Source organism: Trachurus japonicus, chromosome 10 (genome assembly GCF_045865225.1).
Source record: "Trachurus japonicus isolate A0001 chromosome 10, Traja_1.0".
Classification (NCBI taxonomy): domain Eukaryota; kingdom Metazoa; phylum Chordata; class Actinopteri; order Carangiformes; family Carangidae; genus Trachurus; species Trachurus japonicus.
The window spans coordinates 3,200,607-3,227,780 of NC_140916.1; the positions used below are offsets into that span (position 1 = coordinate 3,200,607).

The following is a 27,174-nucleotide window of genomic DNA, read 5'->3' on the forward strand; positions in this document are numbered from 1 at the left end:
ACACAGTGTTTTCTTACATTGTGATTTTAATCTGTGCTTGGAAATGTAAAGTAAAGGCTGCACCGGCTAAAACTCGTCCACAGAGAAATAGTGAATGAATTCTCCTCCTCCTCTTCCTCCTCCTCCTCCTGCTGTCAGATACCTGCAAGGCCACAACATACAGCACATATGCATGTCCACACAGGTGTTATGAATTATTTGTCGGAGCTGCTCGGCTGCTGGTTTCAGTGGGCTTCACTTTAAATCTCAGTAAATAAGATTCCCAGAGCAGCAGGGCTGTGTTCACTGACACGTGCACCAGAAATACAGCAAACCTTTGTTTGTGTCTTTGTTTCTGAGTGTTATCTGAAGATGTGCACGATGTTTTCTTCAGTGTCCTGCAGCCACTCTTCATGGTCATATGTTTGGACCACAGCAGATGCAATTGAAGTCTCATGGAGCCCTGCAGACAGTTAAAGGCCAGAATTCATTTCTCATTCATACCTGCAGTCATACTGCAGTTTAGTTTTGAGTTTTCCCTCAGTTGCTTTGAACAAACCGTCAAACTCACCATTGGTCTCCTCTCTGAGTTGGGGGGGGTGTCCATTATTGTTGAAGGAATAGTTCGCCAAAAAATGAAATTCACCCTCATGCTGAGGAATACTCTAGTCCGGAGTAGTTTTTTCTATTCCTCAAAGGGAGGTTCATAGTCCAATGAAATCCTTATATGAGAGTCAGTAGCGCCCACCACAAAAACGTCCGTAAAACTACACAAAAACCATGTAATATTCCTCCACACTGCTCGTCCACTGCAATCCAAGTGTCCTGAAGGGATATAGTCCAAAAGGCCCTGGCATTTTTGAGAGAGGCCATACATTACTCAAACACTACTGTGTATATATATAGTGATCATAATGATAATGAAAAAAGAAAATGCATTAATCACCAAAATTGCATGCTAGCAGGAGGATTTGAAACTGGACTGGAACAAAGTTTTGAATTATAAGGGTAACTGCCCTAGACAGTACCTTACAGTGTTGTGTCTTCAGTCTTTCATAGTTGGTCGGCAATAGCCAGCTGGCCCAGAACAACTTTTTTTTTTTGCGGCCACCTCACTCACAGTCGCATTATTACGCAGCCATTGTGGCATTTCCCCATACTGCCCGATGGCCGGTCCGTCACTGGCCGTCGCATTACGTTAACCTCCAAAAAGATTCTAACGATACAATGCAGACCATAAGGACTGTGATTCGTCACTCAGAACGCTATTTCCGGCATTTTGTTTTCCCAATTTCTCCTTCTTTTTAAAGTGTTAGCAGCATTTCTTGCTTCACAGCAATAATCTTCAACTCCAAAAATACTCTTTTCACTTTGGTCACCATTTTTCACTGTGCCTGAAAGAAAGAAGCAGGAAGATAAACAGAGGTTCGCAAATGAAATGAAGAGCGTTATTGCGGTGAATTGCATAGCAACACATTCCCTCCACACACAGCTTTGAAAGGTGCACGACTGCATCGAGGCACAGGCTAATTCCACGTTGTGGAGCATAAACCAGGCTGAACACAGCAGTCGACTCCACACACCATAATGAACTATAGTTCATACACACTGCTGCCCACTTCCTGCCCAGCAGACAGCAGCAGCAGACAGAGAGGGGAACATATAGCCGCTAAATAGCCACATATTTTTCTCTGTGTAGTTGGCGGAGACAGTTTAAAGCCTTTTTATCTCTCTAATGGCACAACTTGACGAGATCATTGACTTCAGGTGGAGTAACAGCAGAATCACCGGGGTTATTAAAAGATACGAGGTGCTGGATAGAAAGCAGGGGGATCTGCAAGCATAATGAATTATAGAGTGAAGCACTTGCCAAAGTAATATTCAAATCAGCCCTCTGATGTTTGAATTCATTTTGTTCTTACAGACAGGGAGGCCAAAAAGTTATTGCACCTTTTAAGAGGAAGGTTGTGCCTTTGTTTATGCTGCAGTTTACCTATGTATGTGCAGTTTGTTCCCGGGGAAACAACGTCAGCTCTGATACGTTTCTGAACTTCGGTGTCACTTTTCTCTGGTTTCCTGTTTTCCTGCAACTTTTCTCTGCAGGCGCTTTACCGCACGTCTTCGATTTATTTCCATCTGCATCATATAGAGACGCAGAGCTCCACCCTGCTGAGAAGTGCAGCTATACTGTACTGCAGGTGTGTGTGTGTGTGTGTGTGTGTGTGTGTGACTTTGTGTGTGTCTTTTATTAGCAACAGCCGTCACTCAGGCTCCAGGGTCCGGGAGTCCCTGATGATGAAGCCATCCATTATTTACAGAGCAGTCCAGCAGACGCACACACAAAAGAGGAAAATCAATTATTTCAGTGGGAATTATTCACGCGCCGCTTTGAATGCTAACGAGGAGGAGAGAGGTGGGATACCTCGGAAGAATCCACAAGAAGAGGCGCCGAGCGAGCGAATACGCAGGGATGAAGAGAGACGACGGAGGCTCGTGTGAGGTTCATGTGCAGAGAGAGGGATTAAACACTGATCGATGGGAGGATGAGAAATACAGAAAATAAACCAGAGGATCATGAAGGAGGAGTGTAATGTGTAGAGAAGAAGTGTCCAAGGGCAAAATTAACTTTCCTACGGTGTCTCAGGTGGTTTGTCCTGCAGAATAAGACGTGATATAGGGTTGACCGATTAATCTTAAAGATCGGTTGGTTTGGGCATGTGTGAACACAGCAACCGTGCTCGGATGCAGAATGAAACAAGTAATCAGTCAGACCGGGGGTGGTCTTGGCTCGCTTCCACTTAGGATGACTCAGGTCGGCTTCGGTTTGGGCCGAAAATATACACAAATAACTGGGACTGGGATTAGCCCCTGAATTGGAACAAAGCAAATGAGCCACAGGTCTGAATACACCCTTAGGTCAGGTTCACGCCTAAAGGCCCAGGGATAGTTCACCCAAAATTCAAATTTCACTCATTATCTACTCACCCTCATGTGGACTAAGGGCTGGGAGAAGTTTCAGAGTCCTCCGTGGCTTCTCTGAGTTACAGGGGGTCTCGGCGTAGCAGTGCATGTCCATATGACGGTTGCAAATGGATACCAACTGTCTTCGTAACAAAAAGACTCACCAAAAAACATCCAAATACCTCTGTAGTGCTCGTATGTAATGTCCGTCTCGGATTGAAGCCCGAAATGCGAAATTGTTCCGAAAAAAATTAAATAAGTCTACATCCGTCCAATTTGGACGAACTGGGAAGAGGAGCTTCTGTTACAATTAATTTTTTTTCTGAATAATTTTGCATTTCGGGGCTTCAGTACAAGACGGACATTACATACGAGCAACATGGAGGTATCTGGATGTGTTTTGGTGTGTCTTTTTGTTACGAAGAAAAGTGGTATTCATTTGCAACCGTTATATGGACATGCACTGCTACGCCGAGACCCCCTGTAACTCAGAGAAGCCACGGAGGACTCTGAAACTTCTCCCAGCCCTTAGTCCACATGAGGGTGAGTAGATAATGAGTGCAATTTGAATTTTGGGTGAACTATCCCTTTAAAGGTCCGTTTTTTTGATCCGAACCAACGTGAGGATGATACATTGTTTCAATTTTGAGTCGGTCCGGTTTGCGTTCACAAAGGCCAAACTCAAACGGTCCAAAATCTGTAAACAAAACGCCTTTCTGTTATTGGTCAAACTGCTTATAGGCAGGTAGACAGCAAATCTGTCCATCATAGAGCGTCTGCTTATTTACACATTGCTGGTCTCGTTGGTCATTTCTTTAAAAATACAAAGAGAAGACGTCAAGTGTCACTTGTCCATCTGTTTGTCTATCTGTCTCCGTCTCTGGGTAACCTCGGAGATCTGGGTACAATGTGGAAATGGCCGCCGCTCCAGTCCTTCATTATTCATCTTCCAGTGGCCGGTGAATAATCAGATTACAGTTGATGAACACGCTGAATTATGCAGGAGGCTGAGATTAGGCCCAGGGACGAGACCGGGAGGCGACCAGGGGTAGGAGACCGGAAACCGGATCCCTGGGGCACCGAAGGTCCCCTGTCCCCCCTAAAACCCCCCGTCTTCACTTCAGTGTGGTGAACCCCTCAGTCCTCCGTCCCTCTGCACCGTTTTCCTGTTGGACGAGTGGGTTGAAGGGGATAGTTCACCCAAAATTCAAATTTCACTCATTATCTACTCACCCTCATGTCAACTAAGAGTCCTCTGTTCCTTCTCTGAGTTACGGGGGGGTCCGCGCAGCAGTATTTGTCCATATAATGGTTGTCAATGGATACCAACTTTCTTTGTCGAAAAAGACACACCAAAAAACATCCAAATACCTCCATAGTGCTTGTCTGTAATGTCCCTCTTGTATTGAAGCCCCGACATGAGAAATTGTTCCGCCGGTCAGTGCAAATCACGAGAGATTTGCACCGACACAGGAAGAGCAGCGAACCGAGACACTGGGAGCTTCCGCTACAAACAAGCTTAAAATATAGACTTATTTAATTTTTTTCGGAACAATTTCTCATGTCGGGGCTTCAATACAAGAGGGACATTACAGACGAGCAGTATGGAGGTATTTGGATGTTTTTTGGTGTGTCTTTTTGGACAAAGAAAGTTGGTATCCATTCACAACCATTATATGGACAAATACTGCCGCGCGGAACCCCCCGTAACTCAGAGAAGGAACAGAGGACACTGAAAATTCTCACAGCTCTTAGTTGACATGAGGGTGAGTAGATAATGAGTGAAATTTGAATTTTGGGTGAACTATGCCTTTAATAACCACGTGGCGGAGCGGAGAGGAGAGGGAGGAGGCCGATGACGTGCTCTCACTGCGACCTGCTGTGAGCTGAATAATTGGAGGGAGGTGTTGAACTGATCACAGAGCTGCATGGTGCCGTGATTGGCATGGATGAGTTATGTAACAACAACAAACACAGAAAGTGACACCTAAAGATGCATCAGGCAGCTTTTCTACTGTCGACACTCAGCATCAGTTACAGAGTCACAGTCTCACAGGAAACAGCTTCCTGAATCTGTAGCTGTGAAAATATCACTCCAAGGACTTGGCCCTCATGTCCAGCTGTCACTCAGAGAGGCCACGCCCCCAATTCTACATCATTTGAAGCCGTCAAATGGCGCTTTTCCACTACACTTTCACGGCACGGCTCGGTAAAGGTGCTTTTCCACTACAGCTGAGTTCTTCTACATCCCCAGCGATCGCGGGGCCACATTGTCCGTCTCTCTTTTTCCGACCCGCTCATCAGCTCCAAACTCACTCGTCTGCACCTCGTTAACAGACCACAGTGTGGTTTTACACACAGCAACATTTGACTCGGGTGAAGGAATAACAACAGTCTCGATACAGATCAGCGACTGTTGTTGCCGGTCTGTTTTTGAAATTTCCAGGTTTGATTCTCATGTCGGACGTAGCGCTCGCACTCTTCCAGTGACAACGCTCTGTCCAATCAGTGGAAGGCAGTCGGCTGACGTCACGTTATAGTACTAGGGCTAGTGGAAAAGTAAAAAAAGTGGGCCGCGCCGCGCTAGTGGAAAAGCGCCAAAAGAGTGTACAACTGGTATGACTCACCAGGCTGTAAACACTTTAAAGGGATAGTTCAACATTTTGGCAAATTGGCCCATTGCCATGCCACTATGGTCATAGCAGTAGGTTTGTTACCTTTAATTGTCGGTGCAAGCTATTTTTAGAACGGCGGAGCAGAGCCGTGAGCTGCTCAGAGCTACGCTATGGAAGCTAAAGGGATTTCTTGGTTTCCCTCATCAGACTCATTAAATACACAATCCAACAACTCCACAATGCTCTGGTGGACAAGTTGTGACCTGCACATTCACCACACTATGAGATAATAACAGAACGTTACCAGACAGAGTTGTTTTAGAGGGAAATTCATGCAAAACCGCTGATGCGCATTGCCTTCAGTGACAGTTTTTCATCAAGCAGTCTCTGTATTTACCTCTAAAACAACTCTGTCTGTTATTATCTCATAGCGTGGTGAATGTGCAGGTCACAACTTGTCCACCAGAGCGTTGTGGAGTTGTTGGATTGTGTATTTGATGAGTTTGATGAGGGAAACCAAGAAATCCCATTAGCCTCCGTAGCGTAGCTCTGAGCAGCTCACGGCTCTGCTTCGCCGTTCTAAAAATAGCTTGCACCGACAATTAAAGGTAACGCACCTATACTGCTATGACTATAGGGATTATGGCAATGGGCCAATTTGCCAAAATGTTGAATTATCCCTTTAACATTGGAGTCTATGGAGACTGACTCACTGAGTTTCCTTTGTGATGTGGGTCAAACCACCGACTGAATCTCTCTCACCTTGTTTCCTGTCGCCGTCTCTTCTTCTTCCAAAGCTGCAGAACGTCAGAGGAACCTAGAGGAGGAGGTCGAACTCGACGCCTCAGAGATGATTACTGCTTCAGCTGGAGGTGATTACACCTGCCCGACCCCGGGGCCGACTCCAGGGGGAGGTGGGGGTGTAGTGATGAACCTGGGGCCAAAGGCGCAGACAGAGGCCAGACAACAACACCGGACACTGACTGCACCACCTGCTGCCTCACACACTGACAGCGTGTGTGTGTGTGTTGATGTACTGTGCCTTAAAAAAAAGACCCTCAGGTTCCTAGGAAGCAGTTTTGAAGCTCTGTCTTCAGTTAAAGGGATAGTAGCATTTTTTAAGTGGGGTTGTATGATCTACAAATAGCCCCTAAGTACTTTAATTGCAGTAAAAGACTCTCTGCACTCCTCCCGTTAGCAACGCCAGCCCATAGCCCTGCCCAAAGATTTACAACATACATTGTTGCGAATGGACCCAAAGAAACGGCCTATTTTCGCGGCCTAAAAGAGGTTTTACGTGAAAAGAAATGCCCAGTTCCATTGTTCGCTATAATATAATATTTTTCCGCCCTTCAAAGTGCAGGAAAAACACAGTTTTTATTTGGAGCTAACCAACTCACGTATCCCTCTGGCCCAGGGTTAGCGGTTCAGCAGTTGGTTAGCTCCAAATAAAAACTGTGTTTTTCCTGCACTTTGAGGGGCTGGAAAAAATTATATTATAGCGAACAATGGAACTGTTTGTTTTTTTTCAGGTAAAACCTCTTTTAGGCGGTGAAAAAGGCTGTTTCTTTGGGTCCATTCACAACAATGTATGTTGTAAATCTCTGGGCAGCGCTATGGGCTGGCGTTGCTAATGGGAGGAGTGCAGAGAGTCTTCTACTGCAATTAATCAGCTTCTGCAAACGGAGTTCTGCATGTGGATGCAGCAGCTGCTCCGCTGCTGCTCCGCTCTCCTGCAGCAGCTGGGAGCTGAACGCGAGCCGCTGTGGCCGGCAGAGCCTCACGTTCCGCGGCGAGAGGCTGTGACACGGCACGGTGCGTCTGTGTTATTGTTGTTTAGTGGCGCCCCCCCCGCCCCCGATGGTGGTTTTGTGAATAGAACAACAATTGTTGTGTATATTTATCTTATACGAGCCCTTTGATCCAGAAATGCGAGTGTCAGAAGAGCGACAGACACAAACAGAGCACCTTTCATAAAAGACGCTCTATCTCCTTTTCTAGAAAAAAAGGAGGGATTTTGGTGAAACCCAGCCATGTTTAGCTTGACTTTTCTCAGGAACGGAGGCACGTAGAAACAAACGGTTTGTGGCCATTTGAAGGATAAAGTTAAACCTTTCAAATGAGCCACAGTATGTGTTGGTGGCAATAATATAGAATACACTATGGCTCTAAAATAAAAAGTCAAATATGGTCTAATTTGCCGGTACACTTGACTAAAACTTTGGAAAGGAGCGCGGCACTCAATGAGTTAAAGTACTTAGGGGCTATCATACAACCCTACTTTTAAAGAAATGCTACTATCCCTTTAATGTGAATTTTCTTAGTGTTGTGTGGGGGAGGGGGCACATGTCTATCTTATAGTGTGTGTGGGGGGGGGGACACTCGGGTGAGGAGAGGGGCTGAGCTGTCAAGTGATCACCACCTGGTGGTGAGTTGGATCTGCTGGCAGAGGAGGAAGCTGGTCAGACCTGGAAGACCCAAGCGTATCGTGAGGGTCTGTTGGGAACGTCTGGCAGAATCCCCTGTCAGGGAGGTCTTCAACTCCCACCTCCGGGAGAGCTTTGACCGGATTCCGAGGGAGGCCGGAGACATTGAGTCCGAATGGACCATGTTCTCCACTTCCATTGTTGACGCTGCCTTCCGGAGCTGTGGCCGCAAGGTCTCCGGTGCCTGTCGCGGTGGCAATCCCCGAACCCGGTGGTGGACACCGGAAGTAAGGGATGCCGTCAAGCTGAAGAAGGAGTCCTACCAAGCCTGGCTAGCTCGGGGGACTCCCGAGGCAGCTGACGGGTACCGGCAGGCCAAGCGGACGGCAGCCCGGGCAGTCACTGAAGCAAAAACTCGGGTCTGGGAAAAGTTCGGGGAGGCCATGGAGGAGGACTACCGGTCAGCCTCGAGGAAATTCTGGCAAACCATCCGACGCCTCAGGAGGGGGAAGCAGTGCTCCGCCAACACTGTTTACAGTGGAGGAGGGGAGCTGTTGACCTCGACTGGGGATATCGTCGGGCGGTGGAAGGAATACTTCGAGGATCTCCTCAATCCCACTGACACGCCTTCCGTCAAGGAAGCAGAGGCTGAGGACTCAGAGGTTGATTCATCCATCGTCTCTGGATGTTGCGGGGCTGTCGTGGCTGACACGCCTCTGCAGCATCGCGTGGCAGTCGGGGACAGTGCCTCTGGACTGGCAGACCGGGGTGGTGGTCCCTCTCTTCAAAAAGGGGGACCGGAGCCTCCCGGGGAAAGTTTATTCCAGAGTATTGGAGAGGAGAATTCGGGCGATAGTCGAACCTCGGATTCAGGAGGAACAATGCGGTTTTCGTCCCGGCCGTGGAACACTGGACCAGCTCTACACCCTCCACAGGGTGCTCGAGGGCTCATGGGAGTTTGCCCAACCAGTCCACATGTGTTTTGTGGACTTGGAGAAGGCTTTCGACCGTGTCCCACGTGGCATCCTGTGGGAGGTGCTCCGAGAGTATGGGGTCGGAGGCCCTCTGCTGAGGGCTGTACGGTCCCTGTATGACCGGATCAGGAGCTTGGTTCGCATGGCCGGCAGTAAGTCAGACCTGTTCCCGGTGCGTGTTGGACTCCGGCAGGGCTGCCCTTTGTCACCGGTTCTGTTCATTATTTTTATGGACAGAATTTCTAGGCGCAGCCAAGGGCCGGAGGGGTACAGTTTGGGAGCCACTTGATTTCATCGCTGCTTCTTGCAGATGATGTGGTCTTGTTGGCTCCCTCGAGCCAGGACCTTCAGCATGCACTGGGGCGGTTTGCAGCCGAGTGTGAAGCAGCTGGGATGAGAATCAGCACCTCTAAGTCCGAAGCCATGGTTCTCGACCGGAAAAAGGTGGCTTGCACCCTCCAGGTCGGGGGGAGAGTTCCTGCCTCAGGTGGAGGAGTTTAAGTATCTTGGGGTCTTGTTCACGAGTGAGGGGAGAATGGAGCGTGAGATTGACAGGCGGATTGGTGCGGCGGCCGCAGTAATGCGGTCATTGTATCGGTCCGTCGTGGTGAAGAAGGAGCTGAGTTGAAAGGCAAAGCTCTCGATTTACCGGGCAATCTACATTCCCACCCTCACCTAATGGTCATGAACTCTGGGTCATGACCGAAAGAACGGGATCCCGGATACAAGCGGCCAAAATGAGTTTCCTCCGCAGGGTGGCGGGGCGCTCCCTTAGAGATAGGGTGAGGAGCTCTGTCACCCGGGAGGAGCTCGGAGTAGAGCCGCTGCTCCTCCACATCGAGAGGAGCCAGCTGAGGTGGCTCGGGCACCTGTATCGGATGCCCCCTGGACGCCTCCCTCGGGAGGTGTTCATGTCCCACCGGGAGGAGGCCCCGAGGAAGACCCAGGACATGCTGGAGTGACTACGTCACTCGGCTGGCCTGGGAACGCCTTGGGGTCCCCCCGGAAGAGCTGGAGGAAGTGTCCGGGGAGAGGGAAGTCTGGGGATCCTTGCTCCGACTGCTGCCCCCGCGACCCGACTCCGGATAATGCGGCGGACAATGGATGGACTTTATAACACACTGGAAAAGCGGAAGAGGCCTATGCTTTACCTCAAGGTATCAAATTAAATAACAACCTCAAACTTTTATTATAGCTCAAACAAACCTCATCCTCTGGAGTTTACTCACAGAACTTAAACTTTTGTAGATGATGATGAACCACATGAGGACGTGGATCTTTTTATTTCCACGTGAGCTCGTCACTCATCTGCCATCTATCATTAGTTTTATTAAAACACAGATCCGTGGAGGACGGAGAGTTGTGATGTTGCATTTAGCTGAGAGCTGCCTGGTTTAAACTCTCTCTGGTGGTTATATATTTGTAATTTTTACAGTATTTAGCTCCACTTTGCTCCAGGGCTTCACTTCTTCATGCACCTCCATCTTCTCATTCTCTCTGTCTCTCTTTCCGCTCGGTCCATTTGCAAACGTTGATGTTTATATTTTTATATATGTGCGATGACAGGTGGAAATCAGAGGGTGAACGGGCTGAAAGGTAAATCAAAGATGGAGGCCTAACAGTGTGGACCAATCAGCTGTCAGTCTCTTCATCTTGAGGTTCAGACGTTACACCGACATTTCAGTTTCCTTCAGTCTAATTCAACTGATTTCCTCATCTTGCACAGACGTGTGTGTATATGTGTGTGTGTGTGTGTGTGTTTTTTCTTCTCTCTGTTCATAATGGTAATTGCTGTTATGCTGTGATGTCGTCAGCCTTTTGAGGCGCTTTGCATTTTAAATTATAAAAAATGGAAATCACGCATCAGAGCAGCTTCTTCTTCTCCTTCTTCTTATGCCTCACTCCCACACGTCACATCATCACACACACACACACACACACACACACACACACACACACACTAGCACACCACTGTGGTGTCACACACAGGCAACATGTCGATGGATTTATTTCAGCCGTTTGCCTGAATCCAAACCGCTCTCTCAAAAAGTCAGTGACGTCTTCATGAGCCAGAAACACTGTGGGACACAGTTCTGTCTCTGGTTCTGGCCGAAATAAACACAACAGTGGTAAAATGTTTGCTTTTTTTTGCCCCACATTCAAACATTTAGTTTCTTGCAAATTGCAAATTATTTTTCTCCATGTTGTCAGTCGCTGCCTTCTTCGGCCTTCCTGCTCGTCTTCACAGCCAAGGACACGCCCACTGATGACGTCACAGTTCACAGTCAGGGAGGAAACCAACTAAGGGTGCTTTCACACCTGGATCAATTGGACCAGTTGTTACGGAACAGGGAGTGATTTACGTCAGAGATCGGTTCGTTTGGTTCATATGTGAACACAGCAATCGGGCTCGGATGCGGAACAAAACAAGCGGCCTGAGATCGTTTGGGAGAGGTGGCCTCGGCCTCGTTTCCAATCATTTGCAGTGAGAACACAATCGACACAGAAACCGACACAACACACTACACGCTGCTGGTCTTCAGTGGTTCTCAACGACCAGATGTGCTGGTTCGTAGCCACTGGCCCGACCGGATGCGCAGATTCAGGCTCGAGATTCTGGTTGAGGGTCGATTCGGCCGGATTAGGGCTGAAAATATAGGCTACACAAAAGACTCGCATTGGGTCTGGTCTGGGCTTCAATCGCGGCTCGGACCGTGTCGGATTTTAAAGCAGAAGTAAGCGGAATATTTGTGTTAATATAAGTCTTAAATAGTTCAATCTTCCGACAGCAATCACTTACATAGAGTGTTTGGTCTGAAACACGGGTCTGTCAGTCACTCTGCTCTGCTGTAAGCCGAGGAGAAAACTTTCCTTGTATCCTACAACCTTTATCCAATGAGGAGAGAGAACGGCATAAAGGGGCGGTCCTCTCTGTGTGTGCAGCCAAGGGATGCGCGTGAATGTGGTGACGTAGGGACGAGGGCGCGGACTGCTAACTCCAGCGGCTGGCAGGAAGTTAGCCAAAACCACAGGACCACTGACTTCTGCTTTAATTTTCATTAGGCTATTTTTTTTATTTCAGACCAATAAGAGAAGAGTTTGTTAGCGCATGGCATTTGTTTACAACTTTGGACTGTTTGGAACTCCATGTGTGAACACAAACGATCCCAAAAAAAGAATGCAACGGTTGTATTGGTTTAGTTGCTGAATTGGAACAAAGCAGGTGTGAATACGCCCTAAGACTTTTCTGGTTCAGAACCTGTGATTTTTTTCTGTCTGAACTTCCTACTTTCTACTGAGGATTGTGATTTCTTAAATATGCTATATTCCACACGCTGTCTGTCCATTTAGCACCTTGGGCAGAGAAAATGCAGGATCATGCAGTGTGATTTACTATGTCTGGAATTAAACTGATTGTGATATGTTTAGAAGGAGCTGGTAATCATCAGGCCTGCGTTTAACACACAATGGCTGCTGCTGTTACTACGGTGAGGAGGAGATGTAGACTGAATCTGAAGAGTACCTAGAGAAAATGTGTTTTTCTCAGCCATGTTTACCTTTTTGAAACACGATCTTAGTAACTCAAACACCAAGTTGCTGTACGGGAATGTAAAGCAGACACTTTCCTGCCATGAACTCCCTGATGGACGGAATAATGAAGTGGTCATTCAGCCTGATTGTCAGATTGGACAGGAAGTGACTAATCAAGAGGAAGAATTTAAAAGCTACGAGTGGCAGATAGATGTCGCCGTGACGCGTCCACTACTCCGTCAGAACAAGTGTCCTTCCTTGAACCAATCTGTTCCCTCTGTTCATCTTTCTTTCCTTCCTTTCCCCCTTCCTTCTTTCCACAATCCTTTTTCCCTTCCATCTTTCCTTCCTTCCTCCCTTCTTTCCCTTCGTCCATCCTTCTGCTTCTTTCATTGACTCAATCTGTTCCCTCCTTCCATATTTCTTTCCTTCCTTTTCCCTTCCTTCTTTCCACAATCCTTTTCCCCTTCCTTCCTTCCTTCGTCCGTCCTTCTGCTTCCTTCCTTGATCTAATCTGTTCCTCCCCTCCATTTTTCTTTCCTTCCTTTTCCCCATCCTTCCATCCTTCCTTCCTTCCTTCCTTCCTTCCTTCCTTCCCTTCATCCTGACTTGTTCTTCCTTCCTCTTTTGATCCAATTGACCCAATCTGTTCCCTCCCTCCATATTTATTTCCTTCTTTTTTCCTTCCTTCTTTCCACAATCCTTTTCCCCTTCCTTCCTTCCTTCCTTCCTTTGTCCGTCTGCTTCCTTCCTTAACCTAATCTGTTCCTTCCATCCATTTTTCTTTCCTTCCTTTTCCCCTTAATTCCTTCCGTCCTTCCTTCCTTCCCTTTGTCCTGACTTCTTCTTCCTTCCTCTTTTGATCCAATTGACAATGCGTTCTCTCCCTCCTTATTTATTTCCTTCCTTCCTTGCTTCCCTTTGTCCTTACTTCTTCCTTCCTTTTTGACCCTATTGGCCCAATCTGTTCAACTATCTTACCTTCATTTTTCCCTTCCTTCTTTCCTCCCATCTCTCCCATTGTCCTTCCTTCCTCCCATCTCTCCCTTTGTCCTTCCTTCCTTCCCTTCATCCTTCCTTCCTTGACCCATAAGGACGACAGGAGGGTTAAAATGCTGCGCCTGTTTGTTTCCGTCTCACTGCGTTTTGTTTTGTTGTCGTGGCGTCTGATCCGACTGACTGATTCAGAGGGGATTGGAATGTGTGTGTGTGTGTGTGTGTGTGTGTGTGTGTGTTATCATGTGTGGTTAGCTTAGCACTGTTGGCAAACACAGCCTGGGTAAATATGATGGGAGGACGCCCTACATGGATCCACTGTTGTGCAGACTTTGTGCGACTGTTGAACAAACAGCGGCGGCGTCCAGGTTGAGTCGCTCCGACAAACAGAACCAGCTGACGGGTAAAACGGACTCAAATCCTCACTACGTTTATCTAAAGTCCATCAAGTTCTGTTTACACCTGGACTCTTTGTGTTGTCAGGAATGATATCGGATTAAAAAAAAAAAAAAAAAACGATTTGAATGACAGACGACGAGAGCTTTTAGACTTTAAGCCACCATGAAACGAAGTCAGTTGATGTTTGTAATGACACAATTTACTATGAGAGAGTCGGGCACACGGCAGAACAACAGGAACCAAATGAACAACAACAAAAACTCATTTATATATTTTTAGTTTCAAGGTTTTTCATCCATATTGTAAATATCCAGAGTCTGTAGTTTGTCCTTCAATAAAGAACATCAGGGTGTAGGGAGGTGGAGCAGGTGGTCAGGGCCGATAAAACTACAACAAACACAATGTAAAGCAAGGTAATGGTGTGACTTGGTGTGAGGTGGAGGATGTTGCAGAACGTTGCTAGACAGAGTTGTTTTAGAGGGAAATTCATGTAAAACCGCTGATGCGCGTTGCCTTCAGGGACAGTTTTTCATCAAGCAGTCTCTGTATTTCCCTCTAAAACAACTCTGTCTGGTAACATTGGGCCTCATTCACGAACCGGTCTTAAGAACAAATTTGTTCTTAAGTCATACTTACGAAGTTTTTACGAAGATTGTGGCATTCATGAATGTTTTCTTATCCAGAATTTGTTCTTAACTAAGAACAAAATCTAAGAACAGTCAGGAGTATACTTACGCACTTTTAAGTGCTGAGACTTCTGCAAAAATAACCGATTATAGCGTTTTCTTCTGTTCTGCAGTTGTATGATATTATATGATTTTAATAAGAATTATTTTCTTATCTTTTATGATGTTTTTAATAATCATATATATTAATAATAATAATTGACAAATCATTGCAGTCTCTTAAAAAACATTATAGACCCTTAATTCATATCAGTTTTGTTGTGCGCAACATACAGCTGCCGATATTATTTTTTTTTCCTAATTGCGGGCTGCCACAGTGCACTTACTGTAAGTGTTCACACTACACACAACTGTTTTTTTTTCATATGTGACAATATGATTATATTTATGATGGCACACGTGAGAGTGTGGTCTCTGATAACAACCCGAAGAGCTGACGCTACTAAATATTTAGAGCTGACGCTCCTAAGTATAGCCTAAATATAAATATAAAAATATAAACTAAATATAAGCTTTTTGTTTGTTTCTTTGTTTCATTCCTGCCGCAGTAGCACCACTTCACTACTTAAGTTCTTTTTACGTTTGGAGTCTGGTGCTCCCTCCTAGATTTTCATTTGAGCATTTCAACTTTCTTTCTCACTTCACCTTCTCTGCTCAGTGCCTGTGGGTTCTGTGTGCACACGGCCCTGCAGTCTCATGCCCTTTTACAGGCATTGATGGGGCTGTTACCTATGCTAATCATATGTTAATTAGACTCACCTGGCACACGCCCTCAACTTACGAGGAGATGGCATAAGAACACAGCTGCGAACAATTCTGAGGCTTACGAACGCGTTGATGAATCTGACGTAGGGTTTTCTTAAGGAACTTCTTAAGAACAACTTAAGAAAGAATCTAAGAAGGTTCTTAAGAAGATATTGGTGAATGAGGCCCAATAATGTGTTATTATCTCATAGCGTGGTGAATGTGCAGGTCACAACTTGTCCACCAGAGCGTTGTGGAGTTGTTGGATTGTGTATTTGATGAGTTTGATGAGGGAAACCAAAAATCCCATGAGCCTCCGTAGCGTAGCTCTGAGCAGCTCGCGGCTCTGCTCCGCCGTTCTAAAAATAGCTTGCACCGACAATTAAAGGTAACGAACCTACTGCTATGACTATAGGGATTATGGCAATGGGCCAATTTGCCAAAATGTTGAACTATTCCCTTTTACAAATTTTCTAGAATTCTCATGCCAATAACCCACTTTCCTTGCATACTATTTACGCTTTCTGTCTTTTCTACTGCCTATAAAGGACAAATACACACAAAAACAGGCCAAAATCAGTCTAAGAAGTATCAATATTTTGTGTTTAGGTACAAAACACGAAACTCCTTATGTCATTATAATGTCTCTCATAACAGATGTATAATAAATTGAGCAACACAATCCTTGAGGATTTATGTACTACATGAGACACAGAGCAGGACTTTAAACAGCCTGGTTTAAACACCAACTGCAACATTACCCAGAAGCCCACGGGGCAGGGAGGAGGTCCTCTGAGTGGCGTGCGGTGCGTTACATACGGGACGAGACGAGACGAGACGAGACGAGAGACCTACAGCAGGAAAACAACGCTAACAGAGGCAATTGTATCAGAGCTGATGAGGCGTTCATGCACGTTCACATCAGATCCACGAGGAGCGTGTGGAGCATATGGAGATAAACACGCAGCGCTGCAGCCGCACGGACGCACACACACACACACACACACACACACACACACACACAGTCCTGAGCAGCCTTATTTTACTTGAGACAGATCATTACACTCATTCTTCCCTGAGTCGGATGTTTTGTTGACGTGCGTCTCCCGGGGGGCAGGACGGAGGGTCAGAGGCAAATCAATACACGAAAACCTTAACTTTAAATTTTAGTTCTTGTTTTGTTTATTTCTGTAAAAAAAACATCTCATCAAAATAGTTTTTGTCTTCTGGGTCTTTAAAAACCCAACAATACAAATGGTAGATGTTTGTGTTAAAGCTCCTTCAAAATAAAGGTAGACGTTTGTATTAAAGCTCCTTCAAAATAAAGGTAGACGTTTGTATTAAAGTTCCTTCAAAATAAAGGTAGATGTTTGTGTTAAAGCTCCTTCAAAATAAAGGTAGATGTTTGTGTTAAAGCTCCTTCAAAATAAAGGTAGATGTTTGTATTAAAGCTCCATACAGTATAAAGGTAGATGTTTGTGTTAAAGCTCCATACGGTATAAAGGTAGATGTTTGTATTAAAGCTCCATACAGTATAAAGGTAGATGTTTGTATTAAAGCTCCATACAGTATAAAGGTAGATGTCCGTGTGTAGTGTGATTATAAAGCAGCTCTAGGTTCTATATTAATACTGTGAAAGTATCAAAGCCTCAATCCACAGAGAAATGCACAAAGCCTGTATTCAGAAACTGAGCCTTAAAACCAGCCGTCAGGACTTCCTGTCACTTTGTGATGTCACAACTAAGCCCCGCCCCCTCACCACCTGGACAACACCATCCAACAACTTAAAGGATTTGGTTTCTCTGAGTGTTTTATTCTGAAATATGCTTCGTTTTTTATTGGATCACATTAGAAAAAAACACTCTTCAACCCAGTGGAAAAGGAAAACACATAATATTCAATCCATTTCATGTACAGTATATAAATCATTTTGTAACAGAAGCTTCTGTAGTCGTTCACCATGAAGTGAAACAAGATTTTCTAAAAGAACTAAGATATTCTGCTGTTCAAGGCTGCGTCTGTGATGTGATGTTGGAGTTAACGGCTGAAGCGCTGACCTCTGCTCCAGATGTTCCACTCCACAGATGTGGACAGGTGCTGCACCGCTGCACACGGAGCCTATAGGCGATGTTTACACCACAGAGCGAGGAGCAGCTGGTGGTTCGGGCTCTGCAGCCTCTAACTCAGACATGGATCCTCAACTGACAGCTGTAAAAGAAAAAGAAAAAAGACATTTGAGTTGATTGCGACACATTTTACTCGTGTAAAGAGGCTTTAATGAGAATCTCTTTGACTTGTAAACATCTGTGTTTTCTTTAGCACTTTGTTCTATGTATTAGTACATTTGTCTGAACGTGGAGATGCATTGTGGGGGTTTTCTTTCTTATGTGTCGTGTTCAGAAACATTGCCTCCCTGGGGTCACATGCAGTGTGTGTGTGTGTGTGTGTTTGTGGTTTTAATGAATCAAACACAGCGGGAGGATGAGTACAGTGTTTTCCTCTTAATCTTGTCTTATTATCTTCCTCCTTTATTTGTGGAAGTCGGAGGAAGAAGGACGTTTGTTCTCGGAGCTGAGAACCTGACGACACAGAACAGTCGGTTCCCAACTAGAAAAAGAAGCATTTCCTGCAGAAAATGCGTGTGAATGCGCTGAAAAAAATTGTTGAATCAGTGCTAAATTAGCTGAAGAAACTGCTAAAGCAATGTTGAAAAAGGCTAATGCTAAAGCTGAAACATATAACCTGCAGTGAGATGAATGTCTTTTAAAGGTAAAAAGCAGTAGAAATGCTAAAGGTAGAAGAAAACATTGAAATCCTGCATGTTTTAATGTAATGGTTGAATAGTTGAAATCTGCAGCTAACCTGACAGGAAGGAAAACTGATGAACCAGCACTAACATAGCTGAAGCAATGGCTGAGAATAGATTAAAAAGTAGAAGATGTCAGATTTTGTATGAAATGGCTGGAAATTATTTGAATTGTTGAAGACACAAAAAGTTTGAAAAGTTAATGCCTACTGAAATACATAAAAAAAATACATGCAAAAAAGCAATTTAATAGAAGAAAGCAAAAGGGTAAAAGAAAATCACCCCTTTGTCAAAACAGCCACTACCCACAATGCACTTCTGCCTCCTGTTCCAGCTGCTTCTCAGAGCCGAGATGTTTTCTGTTTTTTTTTCCTTCTGGTGGAGAAGTCGGGCGACGTCGACGTCTCGGCCCGGTCGGCCAGACGCTGAACTAGGTCAGCCGTTCAAACCTCCTCGTCCTCGGGGAGACGGTCATCGTCTAATACTGAATCAGTGCTCGGCCAAGGGTGCGCTTCATTTCTGTGCCAGTCGGACCCTGAGGGCCCCAACAAGACCCCGACCCCCCACCTCCTCCTTCATCCCCTGGACTCGGTCGGAGACGCAGGAAAACGCTCAAGGACAAAGTTTACTGTCAGAGCTTCTTGGTGATAATCAAACTGTTCAGACATCGGCCTCCTGGTTCTACACACACACACACACACACACACTTTGGGTTCACTGGCAGGGTTAGATACACTTTGGCATTTTGGTATTTAGCCCAGGATTTTGCTAATGCGTCTGACTGAAGCAGCTTCCAGCTGTGCCCAGATCAGTTTCTTTCAGAGTTCACCCACATCCAGAGACACAGAGAGACTCCTCCAGGAGACATCAGCCAGAACCAAGGGGGATTGTTTGGTCCGGACTACTGGACATTTCCATTTGATCCAAACCAAATCTCGGGTCCAACCAAAATGAGGTGATCTCAGTCAGGACCAAACCATGGTTCAGCCTTTGGCAGTGTGAAACCTTTTTTCTTTTTTTTGATGGTTCTGACTTTTGTATCTTTAAAGGGGGCATATTGTGGAAATATCACTTTTTGAAGGCTTTTTAACATATAGTATTTTGGTTTTTTGCCTTCTGGTCCCCAAAATGTGAGAACTGACGAAGAAATCTGTAATTTTCAGGCTTGTGAGGTTGAAATCCATGTGGTTTTACGAGTTGTTCCCTCAGTTGTCATCCAATAATGGGTAACACTTTAGTAAGTACACACTATTAAGCATTAGTTAAGCATTAATAAATACTGAATTATTAATTTATAAGGCATGAATACTCATCAGTATGTAGTTTATACAGTTAGTGCTTATCAATGTTAAGTAAAACATTTTTAACTTTGTTTATAACTACATATAATGAGTATTAATGTGTTATAAATGATGAATTCAGTATTTAATGATTAACTCATGCTTAGTGTGTACTTATTATACCAAATTATGTCATTCATTTTCAAATTTGCATAGAACCACCCCTACCTGTGAGTACAGGTGGCTCAACTGGATTTAAAGGTACAGACACTGAAACCAGCTGTTGTGAACAGGGCTAGCGGGTAAAAAGAGCTGAGATGTTTGATCTGTGAGAGATTTTGACCAAAGCATGTCACAGACACCTGGGAACTATTTTAATATGTGGAAAGGACACTGCAAAAACTCAGTATCTTCCAAAGAATATTTGTCTTATTTCTAGTCAAAATGTCATTTCTAGTCAAAACAAATGTCATTATACTTAAAATAAGACTCATCACATTAAAAAGTAGCTTGTTTGTAAACACTTTTTACTTCTTTCAAGCATATTTTCACTTGAAATAAGTAGAAAAATCTTGCTTTCACTGGCAGATTTTTCTACTTATTTCAAGTGAAAATTTGTTTGAAACAAGTGAAAATGATCTAAAATGATAAAATAAAATGATGAGTCTTATTTTAAGTGAAAAGAGTTTAGTTTTTGATTAGAAATGAGACATTTTGACAAGAAATAAGACAAATATTCTTGGAAAGATTTTGAGTTTTTGCAGTGGAGGCAGTATCCTCGTGTCTGACCGATTCATTTGCATAAAATTGAATCACGGTCAACTTCTGGACGCACCAACAACCCCCCCTTTTTCCCCCCTCAAGGTTTCTTAAAAGAATCTGCAGGGGGGTCCAGTGCCCTAGCTGAAAAGGTCGAGAACCACTGGTCTAAAAACACTTTAGTTTAAAGTGAAGGAGTAGCTAAACGTGACAGTGATGGATGGTCCGTCTGCAGCAGGTTTCTGCAGCAGCAGCTTCCTGGAAACAGAGAAAGATCAATCTCCACCCGGTCAGATGATGAGATAATAAAACGTGTGGAACAGTGTGAACCAGTGGCTCTGTGTGATAATTCCCAGTTAATGTGACTTTACATCTGGTGTGTGAGTGTCGTCACGCCGCTGTCAGAGCTCTGATCGTCAGGCCGAGCTCCGTCCTGCTCGTTATCAAATTAGACTCAACGTTTCCTTCAGGGAGAAATAAATTGAAATCTTTTTTTTCTTCCTTCATCTTCTTTTTCTCTCTCTGTTTCTTTTTCTCTCCTTTAAGTAAATCAGTGATCGCTGGAAAAGCCCCGGGGGCGTCATAATAATCAAATTACTCTCGGCTGATCTGAAGGAGGCCTGATAATCGGCATAGACGGGGGCTGGAGGTTCCCCAGAAACCCCCCACCAACACACACACACACACACACAGTGCAGCAAATGCATCTCTTGGACCGTGATTATTTTTAATGTCAAGTTATGAAAATCTATTTTTGCCTTGTTAGTATAATTTTTATGGCAGAAATGCGTTCTGGGATTAAGCCCCGCCCACTTCCCTAAATTCAGATGAGGTGATTGGATCCTTGTGGGAGTCTCAGATTGATTGACAGGTCTGTTAATACAAGTAGAAACCAACAGGCAGAATTTATTTATTTAATGTTTCTTCTCTGTCCATCTTATCTTCTTCACTTCTTCCACATTAATCTTTTCATTTTCCAGCCCTTTCTCCTTCTTCCTACACTTTTACACCTCCTCCTCCTCCCTCTCTCTCTCCTTCCTTACACCTCTAACTCCTCTCCCTTCATCCATCGTCTGCAGCCTTAGTTCAGATTTCTCTCTCTTTTTTTCTGTTTTTATCTGTTCACATTATCCTTGGCCAATATTTGACAATGTGCGAACTGGTCCTGAAGTGACCTGAACAACAGGATGTGTTACTTGACTCCATACAGAATTTCAAATCCAAACTTTAAACATATTTTTTATACAGTACCTCAACCTTTAAATAACACTTAAGTCTCTAAATAAATAAGTTTGACTCTTTCCTGATTCCTCACAGTTTAGTTCAGGCCTTGGTTAACCCTGAACTCTCCAGGTCTGGTGTCTCCTCCTCTGTGTCTCTAACCCTCCTCTCCTCCATGTGCATTTGTTTTCAATGAGAAATCAATCCATGGAGCGGTGGATAAGGTTATTTATCATCTACCATGTTACCATGTGTATATCTGTGTAGTCTTATCTGTCATCAACAAGAGATTACGGGTTACGGGTTAGCGCGTTACGTTTGTGTGGCGGTGTTGCCATGGAGACGAGAGCTGGGACACCGGGTCGGAGGCTCTGATCTTACAAGGTTGGTTTTCAGCCAAGAGACGCTCCATTCTCCCTGGAACTAGTTACTAGTCATTGATTTCAATGGTTTTCAAAGTGTGGTCCGGGGACCCCCAGGGGTCCTGGAGAGGGTTCAAGGGAGTCCCCAACTTTTTCTTGAAATATTAACACTTTTTTCTAGAATGTTTAACCTTTTTTTTCCTGAGTTTTTTTTTTTTTTTACCACTTTTATTTATTTATTTTTAAGAAATTTAACAAGATTTTTCTTTAAACTTTTTTTTGAGAATTTATTTTACCAAATTCTTCTATATATATTTTTTTTTTAACTTTTGAGAAATTTTTCCACTTTCGTCGAGAAAATATTTTACTTCTTTTTTTTTTTTTTTTTTAGAAATCACACCACTTTTAAAATGTTTTTTTTTTTTTTTTTTTTTAGAAATCTTAAGATTTTTTGGGGAGAATTTTTATCACTTTTTTGTAAAAAATACAATATTTCCACAAATTCACACCATTGGCCCTAATCTGAACATACACAGTAAAAAACATAGTGTCAATTCAACTCTTATAGAGTTGAATTTAACTCCATTTCAGATAACATTTGGTCCCACTCAAAAATAGAGTAAAATTTACTCTATAGCCAGTGTCAACTTTTCAGAGTTAATTCTACTCAATTCAGTGTCAAAATTAACAATGGAATGTGTAAAAATATTTAACACTGAGGTTTGTTCACACTGTTCAGAGTAATATGATTACACTTTATAGAGTTATTTTTACTCCAAATGTAGTTCTTAAAATGACACTCTAATGTGTAATAATATTTAATTTTTTATTTCTCCACAGTGTTATTTTTATATTTTATCATATCTAGGTGATATGTGCTATACTACTGAACTGCTTTTATCCAAATAATGATTAATTAATAATTAATCAAATAGAAATAAAACACAAACAAGGTTACAGTAACAACTTGCTTTAATGCTCACCAGATGAAGCAATATGGAACAACAAAGAGAGCTGTGTCATTCACTCCATAGAACATCTGTATGTCAAAAAACCTGGGATAAGGCAGGTTGTCAACATGAAAGACAACAAAATCTTGCTTTCTCCTTGTTACTTCATACACATAGGAATGTAAACTTACTAAATAAAGGCAGAGTGAGCAGCAACAATTTTTCATGTATTATCAGGACAGACTCAATCTGGTAAAAGAGAGGCATTTCACATTCAACTGCACCACAAATAACCAGATGTTGGTGGTAAATAAAACCATTGTGTTTAGCCCCAAAAAGTAAGTTGGCAAGGGAAGGACTCTGTACCAAAGATGTAATGGGCCTTAAAGAGTTCATCATCGGCTCCCACTGAACCTGTTGCCTTACATGGTAGTGCATACTTGTTGATGACAATAAAGAAGGTGTGGATGCTGCTTCTCGTAGGCCCCTGAGCGAGGAGGTAAGGCTGGCTGCTTTGGCTGATGTTGTTGAGATGCTGCTGTACACAGGTTCCAGCCTAAAACCAAACAATAAACAGCAATATTTAGTGACCAATATCTCACAATAGATCACTGTACATGAAACTGAGGTGATGAAAAGCATATTTCAAACAACTGTCCAGCATACTTTTATGAATTTGATGAGGTGTTCCACAGCCTGACTTGCAGACATCTTCTCTGGCCTCTTCCTACCCTGGGCAGATGGTGGCAAGAGATGAAGGAGCAGCAAGATGGCAGACATATCACTGTCCAAGCCTAAATGCCAACAAACATAATAATAAAATAAAAAGACAGTGTAAGTGGTAAGAATATATAAAATATGATTTGTTTATGCTACATGTACATTAAACTAGTACAATTACAAACAATAGTAATTAAAAACAGTCCTAGTCTTACCATTCTCAACCACAACAGTTGACTCGGCATTCCTCATCAAATTTAGGAGCCCTGTGCTCGGTATAAGTCCATGGCTTGCAGTGAAAGGTCAGAGTTGACCACGGCCTGGCCCGCCACCTTGAGACAAAAAACAATTTTATTGACTCCTGCCTACACAACTCACCAACAACTCACCAACATCATGTGTAACTGATAAGTATACTTACTCTTGGGAGATTTGCTATCAGAGGCACCTCTTTCTTCTGCAGTCTTTCTCTGAATGGTCTTCAACCCCCATGCAAGGTATCCAGAACCACTCTCTGGATCGTAGTAATGTTCCTGTGTAATTTAAAAAAAATGCAGACTGACTATGCTATCAACATTTCTAAGGGGAATTAAGTGTGTTGTAAAGACCCTTTTACTTACATATCCATGTTGTGAATATGGGTCTTCCAGGTATGGAAACAGAGCAACTATCCCCTGCGCGTACATCACCCTGACATTTTCAGGGGGGGATGTCCTAATGTATGAATTCAATGATGACAATCACTCAATTGGACACAATTAAAAACAATTCAATACTAACAATGTTTCTTTAGAGCCTACATGTATGATTCTTACCCATGTGTTTGAATCATCTCAGCAGCAAGTATGTTTATCATCTGTCTTCTGGTGGCATCTTTCAGAGATTTGGTTTTTGCATACTCTTGCATGATGTGTTCACCCCCAGGCTTTGTTGTCAGAATTTTTTCAATCAACTTAAATGAAAACAAAATATAAAGTCAGAAATGTTTGAACAAATGAATGAACAACATCCAGATTAAATTTAACAACAATGTCCACTACCCACCTCTTTTGCCTCATAGTTTATGCGGCATGGCCTTTTAGGTTGACTTCCTTCGGTAGCGGCTGCTTCTCCAGGAGGGTCACACATTGTGGAGTTCAGAATGATAGTATCTTCAGATGCTGCTGAGCATGATGATGATGATGATGACGACAGAGAAGCATCTGTGCATTAATGAATATGAACAAAACAGAAGCATATTAAATAGAACTGTTATTACTCCCAACTTTTAATATGAACACATTTGTGAATGGTTAGTGATTACCAAGTTTTTCATTGCTCAACATGACTCGGAAGGTTCCAGGTGACTCTTTCACTATTTCTTCAAAGACCTCTCCGTCCACTTCTGTGTCAGATTGGTCATATACCTTCATATCTGGCTGCCTACCTTCTGGTTAGTGTTGTCACGATACCAACATTTTGGTACCGGTATCGGTACCAAAATGTTTTTCGATACTTTTCGATACTTTTCGGTACTTTTCCAAATAAAAAGAGAACACAAAAAATGTCATTATTGACTTTATTTTAATAGAAAATCTTAGAACTATAACATATGCATCAGTACTGAACTCTTCCTAAATTAAATCATTAGTGGTCTGTTTAAAAATGATTATCAACTGCGTTATTTGAGGTCTGAAAACACTGCATCTTTTTTTGTTATTTTGACCAGTTGTAATTTTTGGGAGAAATTGTTATCAGTAGTTTATAGAATGAAACACAAAAGTTCATTTTACACAAACACACACCTATTGTTTCCCATATGCAGCGCCACAGAATCAAGACCAAGCCCCCCCCACCCCCCCATCAACGCAATATCGCTCCGTTAATTCATCTCCGCGTAGCGCTGTTCACTCACTCACTCACAGAGAGAGGGAGAGAGAGAGAGAGAGAGAGAGAGAGAGACACAGAGACAGAGAGCATGCCAGTGGTGATCCGCGGTAAAAACGGACTTATCAACCAGCTGTTTGCATTAATTAACGAGTCTGTGGCGGCCCGTCTCTCTCGCGCGCGGCGCGCACACACACACAGACACACACACACACAGACACACATAAACACAGGCACGTGGACAGGTGGCGCTGTAACGGTAATAAAAAAAAAGCACCTTGCTTCGTTTGTGACTCGCTCACTCGCTCGCCTCGGCTCAAATTACAATGCGGCGACTTCACGGAGCGACGTCACCGCTGCCGGCGGCGCAAAATGAAAGTACCGGTCCCATCTAAGCGCAGTATGGTACCGTTTTAAATGCGTCAGTACCCCGGTACCACTCTAGTACCGGTATACCGAACAACCCTACTTCTGGTATGTTAAATTTTAGGCAAACTGAAGTAAAGGAAGGAAAGGGAAAAGGATGTTACAGTAACAAAACCATTTCTTTCTGATGAGAATCAAAACCATAACTAAGTGGAGTGAGCCTCATGTCTTCACAAAATGCTGTCGAGTTGAAAACTTAAGTCAGTAGGTTATTCCATGCATTTAAAGGCACAGCAGGAACAGTTATGAACTCGCAGGAACAGTTATGAACTCAGAGGAATCCTTTATGATAAATTAGGTGTATTACCTAAGTAAAAGGTTGTGATATTGTGTTATCCTGATGTACTAACCTTCTTTAATGAAGGCATCCAATGTTAGGTCAGACAGCCTAACATACTTCTGGTCCCCACCGAATGACACACACAGCAGCATATTCTATTAATATAAACAAAGGTCAAAAAAATTACAACCAAGAAAAAACTGTTGAACAAATTGTTACCCACGTGCTTACATTGTTCCATAACCTACTTACCAACGACGGTCCACCTTACACTCACATCTGCTTGATTACTGTGAACAACAAGGCAAAGTTGACATAGTTGAGTTGTGATAAACAAATCAAAACATTTATTATGTATTGAATGAATGCTGCATTCTGATCGGTCAACATGTTTCTTGTCAAGTGTAACACAGAGTGAGTCGGTCGTTTTGGAGAAATAAACCCTCAGGGTGAATGTAGCCTAACAATTTTAGCTCCATTCTTCAGTGAGAGCTAGCAACAGTACGCTAACGGCATGCAACTTTGCTGTCTTTGTGTAATTTTAAGGCACCACTTCGGCAACTTCAGAAAATGGCTAACTGACTAACTGACCGTTTGAGTCGTCGAGTATTGAGGCCACACAGGGGGGAGAGGGAGGGGGGCTATACCGTTGCGGTATCGCGGTGTGCTAATCGCTAAGCGCTAAGCTAACCGCGAATTAGCTTGAAGCTAATTCGCGGTTAGCATACTAGTAAACAATAACTCAAAACGTTACCATAAGACAGACAGCGTGTATTTGTGTGAACCCACGTTGAGGGAAAACACACACATTTAACGGTGCAGCTTAACTCAACGAGAAATGTCGAACTTCTGAACTGCTAAGTTAGCAAGTTGCTAACGTTAGTTGTATGGGACATGTAGCTACTCGACAGCCATTCAACAGAGGAATGGGCAACGCCAACACGTTCTCAATCAACATTTATAAACCGATAAAACTGTTCAGGTGGAAAACAATTAAACGATGTTACGAACACCATGATGTTACTTACCCGACCATGGCATGACTCCAGACCTGCTCCAGACTAACCGTCAATGTGCTGCAGCGCCGCCAGAGTGTTAAAGATGTCACTCTGTAGAGTTTAAGTTACACTGCATGTCTACAGGAGTTAACACTGACTTTTAACTACTACTCTAGAGTGGGTTTACTCTCCATA

At 43.7% G+C, this 27,174-nt stretch overlaps 1 protein-coding gene across 1 annotated transcript; it reads right to left on the minus strand.

Moving 5' to 3' along the window:
- Positions 1 to 23,666: 23,666 nt before the first annotated feature.
- On the minus strand, positions 23,667 to 26,133 carry LOC146979257 (uncharacterized). The gene is made up of 8 exons (XM_085788895.1): positions 26,052 to 26,133; positions 25,732 to 25,770; positions 24,713 to 24,835; positions 24,454 to 24,611; positions 24,225 to 24,361; positions 24,030 to 24,123; positions 23,799 to 23,942; positions 23,667 to 23,741 (listed from the first exon to the last, which is right to left on the minus strand). The coding sequence occupies exons 1-8, from the start codon at positions 26,131 to 26,133 to the stop codon at positions 23,667 to 23,669; spliced, it is 852 nt and encodes a 283-aa protein (XP_085645021.1).
- Between the last annotated feature and the right edge of the window lie 1,041 nt (positions 26,134 to 27,174).

What these genes read in the sequence shown, in the direction of transcription:
- LOC146979257 (XM_085788895.1), bottom strand. Translation starts at nt 26,133, where the DNA reads ATGCTGCTGTGTGTGTCATTCGGTGGGGACCAGAAGTATGTTAGGCTG. An exon ending in ACCAGAAGTAGGGTTGTTCG is followed by an intron (nt 24,836 to 25,731) that starts GTATACCGGTAC and finishes ACTAACCAGAAG; the next exon opens with GTAGGCAGCCAGATATGAAG. An exon ending in CATATTCACAACATGGATAT is followed by an intron (nt 23,943 to 24,029) that starts GTAAGTAAAAGG and finishes TAAATTACACAG; the next exon opens with GAACATTACTACGATCCAGA.